The 13,204-nt window shown below is 33.6% G+C and overlaps 1 protein-coding gene across 1 annotated transcript in view; it reads left to right on the top strand.

Moving 5' to 3' along the window:
- Positions 1 to 13,204, top strand: part of Smp_146100 (putative sec15) — a 39,018-nt gene that overhangs the window by 15,721 nt on the left and 10,093 nt on the right. Inside the window, exons 5-6 of the mRNA XM_018796279.1 lie at positions 8,098 to 8,239; positions 12,440 to 12,461. Of these exons, the coding sequence (XP_018650507.1) occupies positions 8,098 to 8,239; positions 12,440 to 12,461 (164 nt within the window). The remainder of the gene's footprint in view (positions 1 to 8,097; positions 8,240 to 12,439; positions 12,462 to 13,204) is intronic.

Consider the following 13,204-nt stretch of genomic DNA (forward strand, 5'->3'; position numbering starts at 1 on the left):
TTCGCTCTTCCTCTCAAAATGCTCTCACATGGCCACGCGTGTATAGCCTCTGCCACTGATACTACAAGCGCTTGTACTGACTATCTAATTGAATCTGTTATTAAAGTTGAATAAATTAATTAATTAATACATAATCTTTCAATAGTTGAGATCATGAATCACTTGAAGCTAGACCACCATGGAAAGCCTGAGAGAACTGGACGGCCGTTTCGTCCTATTGTTGGACTCCTCAGCAGTGCTCATCCACGATCCCACCTCACGAGATTCGAACCCAGGACCTATCAGTTTCACGCGCGAGCGCTCAACCACTAGACCAATGAGCCAGCCGGCATCCAAAGGTGTTAATGTCTAACTTCAACCGATCAACCTAATCTTTCATTATCAACAATTCATCGATTGCATTCGAAAACTATCACATTCATATTGTTATTCATTGCGGTTTTCGATTAGTTGTAAAAGTATGTTTCAATCGTTAAGATAATGAATAGAATGTCGATTAATTTAGTGATATGAAATGATGCTGATGTATAATGACATAATTGTCCATTAGTATGGATCTATTAACTTATTCACTATTAGTTTTACAACTGAATAATATAAAAGAATGCTAGGCAACTAAGCTAACACAGAATCCTAATACTTGTTTCAATCGTTATGTATAAAATATAAAATAAAAAATTACGTAAATGAAAACCACACACAATATTTCACCACTATATGTACAATAATATCTGAAAGTCATTGAAAAATCCAGTAACCTTAAGACTTTGAATACTGGTTAATGTTAACTCATTTACTATATATAGTTTCATATATATAACTCATCTTTAAGTTATGCAGTCTATTCGAAAACTAATAATACTATCCTGTTGCTCAAATCTAAATACACGATGAAGTTTAATTTAACAACCTATTATATAGGTATCAATGCCATGTTTGGACTGGATAGTTTCAAAAAATTGAGTATCGGTTATGAAGTTAATGATAAATATATTTTTTTGATATTCCAATGAGTAAGAAATTATATTTCCGACATTTTATGATTTCATTTAAGCCAATTCTTCAGAGTAAATAAATAGCCGAAATAAAATTAACACACGTTTAAATAGTACAAAGGAAACAACGAAGAATATTTTTAGTGTAATCAACATCATAATCGGTCTGAACATGTCAGTGCCAAGTTATTTTTCGGTCAAGGCGGATTTGTATGACCTGTCACTGCATTAATTTGTACGTCAGAAGGTGGATATGAAAAAGTTTATATATTTGTAGTATGAAGTATTGAGGTTGGAATCAGGTATATATGTGTGTAGATTGTGTGGAAATAAATATAGTCTAATGTGGTTGTTTGTATAAACAGTCCAAATTGAATGAATATTCCGGTTTTCTTTCTTATTGAGGGCAGAAGAATTTGGCATTATATAAAACGCTTCGGCTACTCATCTCTCTTTATAGTTGGAAAAACCTTTCTGAACTTTAATAATTTTAATATATTTGGTGATTATTGAAAATAGCATGTACTGCTATTGCTGATTTATCCTGTAAATTTCTTAATTCTACAGGATTATTAGTAGGTCTTTTTGTGTAACTTAAGTGTTCCTTGGCACAAGGCGAGATCTCACTCCAATGTAGAACGCATCACAATCGACACAACCTAATCTGTGGACAAAATTTTGTGTAGAATTGAATGAGATCTTATCTTTTATTCTAACTAAAGCGTCTCTTAGAGTGTTATTTGTCTTGTAGAAGGCTTTAATGTTGTAAGTTTTCAATAGACCTTTTGATTCTTCTGTTGTACCTTGGTGTTAAGGTAAAACCACAGTACCAATCCAAGATCCTTCATTAGGATTGTTATTTACAGAAAAGTAGTTTTATTTTATTATGTTTTTAATGATCGGGAGAAAATTATGAAATCGTAAAATGTTTATTATATTCCCGCTTTCTTTTAGCTTGTCTTCTTTTGAAATAATGATCTTGGTTGCTCTTCAGAACCTCGGCAATTAATTGAAAATTTATTGATTTTATTATGTATTGGTCTTTTTTTAAAAACACCACTACTGAAATGTTTTTCTCCCTTGACCTTTTTTATTACACTAAAATTTACTATCTGAATTCGCTTAGTCATTCAAAACACATTGTGATATTTCATGCTTATTGTTGTAGGAGATGATTTAACTATAAGGTGAAAACTTTCGAAGCTATTTTTGTACGATTTTATTTATGTATATATTGATTAAATGTTTAATAAATATTTTGGTCTTATTATTTTTGTATTACCCTAGCAACAAGCTTCTATTTGAACCGTACATTGTTGTTATGGAATTTTTCGACTAATAAACTAGGACCGATTATTTTCGTACCCAATTCTCCGTTCTTCCCATCATTCATTTTGTTATTCGGTTTTTAATGCTGTTACTCAATTGGTCTACTGTGCGCTTTGGTCTTGTATGTACATAAATAAATGTCTGAAATATAATAGTGATCTTTGACTGATGATCATTGGTCTTGCATTTTTCCTCTTCGTTCGCTGCTAGTTAGTGTCGGGTCAACCGTCAGGTATCAGTATCGACTATCAGTCCTCCTTGTTCTTGATTCGTAATAGTTGCTTAAGGTCATCTACGCTGATTGGTCGGTTGTAGGACATAACACATATATATGTTTATTTACACTCTAAATGAGCACTGTGTATCATCACATGAACTCATGATTTTCAAGCTGAAACTACTCATTATCATTCTAATATTTTACTGTCTAATTAGCATACATTTATTAAATTATGTGTAATCTATAAATAAAACCATCTAATTTTACCAATTTTAGTTAACATATTACAATATTTAAGACCTAGTAATAATTCTTGTAACTGAATAGTCGATAATATTATACTAGAATTAATATGAACTCAATGCTAAAATCCAGTTTAAATGACACATTTGTCAAACAAGTGACTTTACTCCCCCCCCACGTCCCGTTTATCATATAAGAATTACCATTCAATTGGTAACAGAATCTGATTGAAGAGATTGTTTGTTTACAAGTTGTTAAACTGTTTGCTTGTTTATTATTTAGAGTTTATTTAAATTCAACTATACTATAACTTTTAAGCATAAATTTAATTTTCATTATTTAATGTTTGAATTTCTTTCCAAGATTTTTTTATTACCTACTAAGTGTGAACATGGTTATAATATAATATTTTATTGAACTATGTTTATATAAATCATATGTGTTGTATGCGGTATAAGCTATATTGCCATGCAGAGCTGAGGGTCTCATATGAGACTGAAGGTTCGCCATCGACATTGTGGATGGTTCGGCATTACTTTGGCAAGTTTTGCTGACTTTTCATGCGCAAAATTGGTTTTCTGGTTAACCGATTTCATTCATATTGATGATTGCTTTTCAGTGTTCTCAAGGGCCATTGTCATTGGAACATTGTAAGGCATATCGCCATTGCTAACAGTAATGAGTTCGACTGTCGGTGTAAGCTGAATAGGTCAAATTTGACCTGTTCATGCTGTGCATAATTGGTTTACGCGATCATTAATCGGAATAGTTATACAGGTGATGTGAATGTGTATACGAATGGTGTGAATGGTCCACCAGGGTGCTTGGTACCTGTGTGGTTGCGCCACAGGATTTAGCTGTATTATTTAGATTGTAGCGTTGAAGCTTATATGGTATCTAGTTCTCCTGCGAAACAGGATTGAGCTATACTGTTTGAGTTGTCACGTGGAAGTCTAGATGGTGTCTAGTTCTCCTGAAAACCAATGCAAAATTACTCTGGCCCACAAGGGTATATTATATAACTATATAGAAATAGTTAAACGGTTATTTACTCTAATAGTTGAGATCATGAGTCAATTGAAGCTAGACCACTATGAAAAACCTGGAAGCATTGGACGGTCGTTTCACCTTATTGTGGGACTCCTCAGCAATGCGCATCCACGATCCCGCCTCGCGAGATTCGAACCCATTTATCTAATAAAATTTGTTAGTCACTCTGTCATTCGAAGTGAAAGTCTTAAAGTTTAGGTATTAATCGTGATATTTTTGATAAGCATTCATAAATAAAATAAATTTTATTGTTTTAATTCCTTTGTCAATATTGTTAATAATCATTGTCACTAGAATGTATTAATAAATTGTTAAATATTAATTAACATGGTGTTATTTAATTCTTAGTACTGATGGAGTAATGCTTAATGTCAAGTTTATTATGTGACTTAAATAGTTCAATACTAAAATGTTTACCAATGAATTTTGATGATTCAAGTTTCAATCTCGTGAATTAATCCTGATTTCTTCAAAATGGTGATGGACCTTATTGCGATAGAAGTTAGCTAACATAAAATATGGGTATAAAGTTTCTTGCCAGTTGTCTGCTAATCTGCGGTATAATTTGCTTTTTTTCTAAAATAATTACACTCCACTGTAATCATAAAGACGATAGAAATCGATGCTTCGTAATATTTCGAGGTAGTATGGTTCGAAATCATACATAGTGATGCAGCAACATTCCACTAATGTCCATTTACCCTTTCTTTTCTTGCCTATTTTCTCTTTCTCTATTCTATTACCATTACTCCCCTGGTGGTAGTGTAGTTGTATGTAGTCTGCTTAATAAATATGCGAACTGGGGTCATTCAAAATTTTAGAGAATTTCGGATATATCAATCTTAGACCGTTCAAAACATCTCTGGAAGTCCTTAGAAGTCTGGTTTTTCAGTTGTCACATCATTTCATATTTCATCGCGGCTGGATGAGCATTTTAAATTCTAGGAAAAGACGTCTCAGGAGCCACGTTCTGGTCTAATGTGGTCTTGTTATAAAATGTAAACTGAATTTACAACCCATCTGTTGCTATACTCTACAAAAATGTTTTATTAAGTTAAAATTATGAATCCAAGGTCCTTCTCGATTAAACGAAATAACATTCTTAAACACATAATGTTGGTCCAACTCCTTAGTTCTGACAGTGTTGCCTCATCGCTTCTGAATGCTAAATACAATTTGGTCACTTTTCAGTCACATTCAATTAGTGTATGATGTTATTTCCAAACTCTCATTTTATTCTATATTATTTATTATTACAAAAAGCATTATTAGTCTTTGTAAATTAATTTTGAAGTTTCATTTAGCAAACTTACATTCCGTGTACAGTTTAGGTATTATTCTCTTTTGATTTTTGCTTGTCTAAATCATTTTAAACGTTAGAAGTCTCAAACATATTGAATATGTTCTGATATTTCTTTCCAATGAAAAATGTATAACAATTTAATCCATGTGAAACGACTGGATGATGGTGACACTGTATCTAAAATTGACTTTACATAAAATGATGTAAACCATGGAATTTTGACACGGTAATTTTGTAATACCAATCATGTATCGCATAGGGGTTGACACTGTGGACTAGTCATAAGCCCATAAATTATATGACCTAATGTTAACATGATTAAATCCTGATAATTGCTTGTTCAGGCCAAGTACAAATTGGGATGTTCTGATTAGTCCTTTTTAAACTAGTCAGTAATAGTAGGTGAATCGAGAATGTTCTGAAAGCTTCTGCTTTGGATTTTATGTAGACCCTTATGTTCATTATTGCACCCATTGTTGCCCTGGTTATTTGGAGTATTTTATGTTTTCTTCTCATCCATGTTCTGATTTGGGACGAGTCGAGTGAAGTGTAATGATAAATAAATATTAGACAAGCGAGAATGTGACGATTGATTTTCCCTAATTTTCATTTTAGTCTATTTAGTGTCAGTAAGTAGAAATCTCCCTAAATGCTTTTACCTAAATATTTGGCAGGACAATTGTTCACTTGTGAACAACATGTAAAGAAATGTTATCAAACATTAAGTGATAAAAATTAGACTTTCTTTGATGTTATTTCCTATTTGAATACTTTATAAAATAATAGACATACTGAGTGTCATTTTAAAGGGTTGAACTTCATGACGAAAACTAGAATGTAGTAAGCCTAAATTGTAATGGGTCAGTTTTTATGAAATACTCTTGACATCATGATGTACATATCATAACAATACAAATATTGTTTGGCCTATAATTTATCCTTTGAAACTAATTCATGAACACATTCAATGTTGAGTTTTGATCACCAGCTAACATAATCTAGAAGTATGCAGAACACTGAAGTGTTGTTGGATCCCAGTTTATAGTTGCTGAATAAGATGAAACAATTAACCAACTTTAAATTGTTCTCAATAGTTCTTCAAGTGATTCTTTATCATAATGACAACTAACTTCAGTTTGTATTATTTTCACAAGCACTTAATATTTATAAATTTGCTGTAAGCTAGTCACATATTTTTTAAAACTGTTGGTTTTTCCAACTTCTAACTATTCTGACAGCTACAGTATTATATATATTTATATATATACTTCAAACAAATCATATTTAGACTTATTAACTAGCTATTTTGTTATTCTCCTCTAAGTCTTAAATACAGTATTACTTTTACTTTCCTTTGTTTCTTTGGTTTGTTTGGTCGCTACTTTTTTATCGTCTTTTCACAGCTTTAAATAGCATTCCTCCTTCACTTCTTTCCTCTCATTGTGCCGTTGTGTAGTGTATGTAAAATGTGGTTACTTAGATCAAAACATATTTGTGCCATGTACCACCTGTCTATAATCTATCTGCCTGTCTAGTATCCCAGTACACCGTAAATAATCATCTTGTATGATATATGTTATCATAAACATTTCTATTTTGAATTCAATTTACGTGTATTAATATACGGTTCAAGTACCAGACAAATTATAATCACTTTCGATTAGTAGTAATAATTTTTCTGAATTGAAGAGAATATAATAGCACTTAATTTCATATAGATACCCATTCAGCTACTGAGAAATAGGTTCATCGCAAATAGAATGAAACGCACCTCCTAGATTACACTGCCAGCCACCGATGACATTCTGGAAACAGCTCTGATGGATGTAAGTAATGGCGGTGTAAATCTGCTGCCTGGAGAACGACTTCTCGACCTCGAGTATGCGGATGATATTGTCTTACTGTGCGATAATGCCCAAGGCATGCAATCCGCAATTAATCAGTTGGCAATCAGTGTCCTCAAGTACGGTATGTGCTTTGCACCCTCCAAGTGCAAAGTACTCCTACAAGACTGGCAGGATTCTAATCCTGTACTCACCCTAGATGGTGTGCAGATTGAAGTAGCTGAGAAGTTTGTGTATCTAGGTAGCTACATAAGTACTGGTGGTGGCATGAGTGATGAGATTGATGCACGTATAATGAAAGCCAGAGCGGCTTATGCCAATCTGGGCCATCTTTGGCGCCTTCGTGATGTTAGTCTGGCTGTAAAAGGTCGGATCTGCAACGCGTCGGTGAGAGCAGTTTTGCTCTATGCTTATGAAACCTGGCCTTTCCGAGTTGAGGATGTTAGACGTCTCTCTGTGTTCGATCATCGTTGTCTCCGAAGGATTGCTGACATACAGTGGCAACACCATGTTAGTAATGCAGAGGTTCGGCATCGTGTGTCCGGGCGCAAAGACGCCAATCTAATTGGTGTTACCATCTTGAAACACCGACTTCGGTGGCTTGGACATGTTTTACGAATGTCGTCCCAGAGACTTCCACGTCGTGCATTATTTGCCGACTCTGGGACTGGTTGGAAAAAGCGGAGAGGAGGTCAGTGTATGACATGGTGTCGTGGCATGAAAGAGAGCTGCAAAGGGCTAGCTTACGTTGGTCCTTCACGACTCCTTGGTTGGGGTCCGAGAGATGGTGCAACACAGTGGCTAGAGACGTTATCAGATATGGCTCAGAATAGAAGCCAGTGGCGATCCTGCTGCAACCTTCTTTTACTTTCTACATAAAGAGTGGTTATAACTTTCTTAACTGAGAGAGTTCTTCTGGTTGTACATCTCAGTCCCTCTTATCTTTTCATCCTTTCCCTTCCTATTTTCATTGTTTTGTGTGGCGCATATGTATTTGGTGCCCTTTTGTACCAATATATATGTGTTTAAATAAATAAATAAAACTCTAAGAAACTTGTTTAACATCCGTTTATTTCTCATAATTCAATTTTATCCTCTATTTCTTATCCTTAGGTTGAAATGCGTAATTATGGTGAATTTTTCAGTGGAATTTGTGGATTTTTTGTAGTTGATGATTTTATTCGTCATACATTATCTGGTTCATCAGTATTTTATCAAACATATTTAGATGAATTATGGGTACATACAGTGAATCGTTTAATAGATTTTGTACATATTAATGCAAAATCATGTGATTCACCGAATGATTTAATTAAATTAAAAGATTATTTAATTATTTTTGAAAGAACTATGCAAAATTTAGGCTTCCCAATAACTGGTTTAAATGAAACAATTGGTATTGTTCAACGATACTATCATAGACTATTAGCTAGTCAATGGAAGTCTAAGTAAGTGAAATTGATTTGAAAAATTTCTTTCTATGAAACATATAATGTTGATAGTCTATTATTTAAACGTCTAAATATAATGGATTTTTTATTGTTCTATTTCGCAATAAGCTACCATAGTTACGTCAGTCAGCTACAACGTAGGATCAGGCACATTTATGCATCGGTCCAAGTTGCCATACCTCATTAGCACAAAAAGATGAACACTGAAATCATAGAAGTAGTTAATTTAGTGGTGGTAGTATATAAAAGATAGGTTGTATATGAGGATATAGTATAGGAAGGAAGAAAGTTATGAAGCAATTTTAATCTCAAGGTTTAAGGGAAGATAAAGAGTGTACACACCTACGCCATTGTGATCGATTCTGAGCCATATCACCTAGAGTCTCCAACCATTGGTTACGATAGTCACGCGGAATCCAACCAAGTAGTCTGCATCTGTCAACATGGCTTAGACTAGAAGTTAGTGACTTCGAGTACTGATGCCATGTTTTGGTTTGGCCTCCCCTAACTCTCTTCCAACCATCGCCAGCATAGCGCGTCGTGGTAATCGGTGTTCAGGCATACGTAACGTGGCCTAACCATCCCAATCAATGAAGATTCATGACCTCATCAACTGATTTACCATCATTCCCTAATACTCTGTGTCTAACTTCATTATTACTTACCCGGTGATCCCAGCAGATGCGAGCAATATTTCTAAGATATCTGTGGTCAAATACTAGTAACTTGAGAGTATCTTCTACTCTTAATGGCCATGTTTCACAGCCGTAAAGTAGAACAGAGTGAACTGCTGCGCAGTATACTTGTAGTTACGAGTTATAAACGATTAGAATATCCTTCGAACATAAATCAGAATCTATACGAACTAGATAAGTCGGATGACCAATACACTATAACACTTCAATGTTAATAATGTATACACAAATAAGAGAGAGTGGGAAGATGAAAATTTCGGAAGAGCTTTTATATTCCCAACAAAAGTTAAAATTATAATTAATAATCAAATCTGTAGACGTAGCAACAAATATTACATTGAGATGTGTAGTAAACTAAAAGCAAATTAACCAATCAGATACCATCAGAGATCAATGAGTAAATATGAATACAAAAAAATTAACTGCGATTTTCCTTACATGTCATACCTACTATTTTTAGCAGAAAGAAAGAAAAACTAAGTGTTCTTAAGTCTTCTTAATAATTATGCTTTTTTCACTTTTCATTTGAAGAATATGAATAATGCGTAAAGTTGTGTGGAATTATGTGCTTGAAACCTGTAATAGCTAATAGAAATGAAACGTTTATCTGCAATTTTTGGGGAAAGAAACAAACACATGTACTCGAAATTTATGTTGACTATAATTTATGGGCGACCTTTGAGCGACGCTAAAGTGACCTTCAGAATATCCACCTACTAACTAGGACTAAATGAGGGTTATAAACCAACGTGAGAAATTTGAATTAAGATTTACAGTTGACAGCTAGGGTCCGGAATTAGGTTTAGAGTTTTCATCACGAGCTGACATCAGTTAAAATATCAAAACTCTGTTTAACCAAACGGATAAATGAATTTCTAACCGAAATCCAAGACCTGTCATCGTGTATCTGATTTGTTCGTCCATAAATCATAGTCTCACGTAATTTATATTTAATATCCTTAGTTTTTTTTTTAAATTTCATTTAGAACATAAATAATTGAACAAGATTATATCAGGGTTATTTCGTAACAGTTTTAGTGATTTGAAATGCTTAGAAATTAATATACTTCTCGAATTCCATTAAAGAATATGAAATCGATACACAATATACAACAGTTTGACTCTACAACAACTTTGATTATCTAAAGATGTAGGAGTCCAGCACTTAATCAGTTGATCATAGAGATTTTCAAACTGATCATTGATCGACAATATAGATATTTGTATCATTGAGATGGAAATATTAAAACCCAAGAGAAAGTGCCTGCTTTTCACGAACAGATAATACAATTAAGCAAAAATTAGCGACATATTTGTCAGGATTGACTAGAAACGAATCACTGACATTATTATCATTATTATTACTGTAGGATTTCTCAGGTTTTTTTCCGATCGCTTTTTTCTTTTTCGACATGATAGTGCTGCAAAAACTGATGAATTTAATATGGCAAATATTATACCCTAAGCGACGTCAAATATCATGTGACAAAGTCTCCAGTCAGACCACTGACACACATGACCTTGTCACTGTGCTAAACTAATGACGCGTTGATCAACACGAGCACCCTTGAGTCAACTCTGATTTCTTATTGGTCCTCTGTGTAATAACTTCTCGCCTAACCCAACCGGTTCAGTTCAAAACACAAATATCAGCCTCCACTATATGGATCGTATATTTCAGACATAAGTGGTTTATATACAAGTATATCAGATCTCATCACACCATAAAATGAAAAATAATAATTATACCAGATCAAGTCAAAGGTGACTGTGAGTGCGAGAGACTGTTACTAATAGATTGGAAATAATTTAAGAAAAATCGTATAATATTAACCAATAGGTCAAATGAAAGCTTATGGTAAAAGAAATATAAATATATATAATCTAGTTACTTAATAGTTAATAAGAGTATATATATATATATATATATATATATATATCAGTCACAACGTAGAACTTCGTACGTACGTACATCAGTTCGAGTTGCCATACCACATCAGCACAGAGATTCAGTTGTCGATTCAAATCCCATATTGGTAGAAGTAGTAAGAGTATAAGCATTATGTGAAAGATTAGAGTTTGAAGGAGTATAATACAGTGAGATAAATTTGAAAAGAGAAAAAGGATAGAGACATGAAGAATTCAGAAGATTAGAATTTGGTAGAACACAAAGAGTGGATGCATCTTCGCCATTGCAAACGATTTTGAGCCATGTCATTCAAGGTCTCTAACCATCAGTTGTTATCATCTCACGGATCCCAACCAGGTAGTCTACATCTACCAACATGGCTCAGTCCACTTGTCATTGACTTCGTGGATTTGTGCCACGTTTTGGTCTGGCCACCCCTAGCTTTCTTCCAACCTACTCCTACACCATGAAACATTGCACGTCGGGGCAGTCGGTAGTTGGGCATACGTAACACGTGTCCCAGCCATATGTATATATATATATATATATATATATATATAACAGTCTATAAATAGTTCATAGAAGTTACCGATAATTTAATCTTCGGAGACAACAGCAAACTGTAGACATTTCTGTTAATGTAAATAATGCTTGGGTGTGTAGTTCAATTAAGTTGATCAGTTTTCCTTGACAATTATCTATTTATGATTTAGTCAGTCTAATTAGATTTGGGATAGTTGATTGAGATTTACTTAGAAGTAAATCCATGTCTAATTGGTTTAGAGGATTTGTGGCTTGAAAAACGAAATTTATTAAAATCCAGTTTGACTCGTTCCTATTCAGTTTGTTTCTGTAGCCCGCTTAGGTACGCGCCCAACTGTCGTTACTTGCAGATCACGATTTCTCCTTCTTATGTATGTGTAACCACACATACACTTTCGTAAATCGATTTTTGCTGCACTGTCATGTCGAAAAAGAAAAAAGCGATCGGAAAAAAACCTGAGAAATCCTACAGTAATAATAATGATGATAATGTCAGTGATTCGTTTCTAGTCAATCCTGACAAATATGTCGCTAATTTTTGCTTAATTGTATTATCTGTTCGTGAAAAGCAGGCACTTTCTCTTGGGTTTTAATATTTCCATCTCAATGATACAAATATCTATATTGTCGATCAATGATCAGTTTGAAAATCTCTATGATCAACTGATTAAGTGTGAATTCAACGGTTGGATCGCATTACGACGAATTTCACCAAGGAAAATATAACAGTATTTACAAAGCGTTGTAATATTTAGGAAAATACCAATACGTGAATGCTGAAAATGAAATAATAGTAAACTTATTTTTAAAAAATACGAAATGCACTGGTGTTTCGTTTCAATGTATTATAATTGCAGAAACTATAGTGTTAGAATCAAGGTTAGGATACTAGATTTTATGTGTTAGCCTTAGAGTTTCTATAGTCCTCTTAGAAATAGTCTTATATATTTTCAGTAAATTTCATTTTCTATTAGAAATTATTCATTTACTTTTGTTGCTTTCTGCTTAGCTAAAACGGGTTAAAATGTTAAAGTCGTTCAGTAATATTTATAGATTCACCGTAATGATACTCAACATGATATCTGTTTAATAAGTTAGTGGCTATCCGAACTCAGTAACCCGGGGAATAACGCGTTGTCGTTTGAAGTCAAAGATTCTGAGTTCTAGTCTCAGTCTGAAGATCGGCATTAAGATACAGGTGTATTCAGATTACGAGTCTCAAAAAGAACGGAATGTTCTGATCGTACATTCTATAAGACTTCAAAAATAATTTTACAGCAACTTAATTTCTGAAATATCTTTTTTGAATCTCTATGGCTCTCTATGGACCATTGTATCAAGATTTCTTATTTCTACTTTATTTTGATGGGGTTTCGTTCTGTCAGTTGATGGGGCCGAATTCCGCTAAAATCACTCGCCTAAGCTGTAAATTTTCACCATATCACTTCCGTTTTGTTTTCGATAACTTTTCAGGAGTAATTTGCTGTTTTTATTCATGATTATTGAATGCCATTTTTAACCCAAAATAAACATATATGGCATAATATTCTACTTCAGGTAAACTGTCAAGACAAATACTTAGTGTATCATGTATTTTCTCTTTACACTGTCAAAAATCAAAG

The sequence above is a fragment of the Schistosoma mansoni genome, chromosome 2 (assembly GCF_000237925.1).
Source record: "Schistosoma mansoni strain Puerto Rico chromosome 2, complete genome".
NCBI classification, from domain to species: domain Eukaryota; kingdom Metazoa; phylum Platyhelminthes; class Trematoda; order Strigeidida; family Schistosomatidae; genus Schistosoma; species Schistosoma mansoni.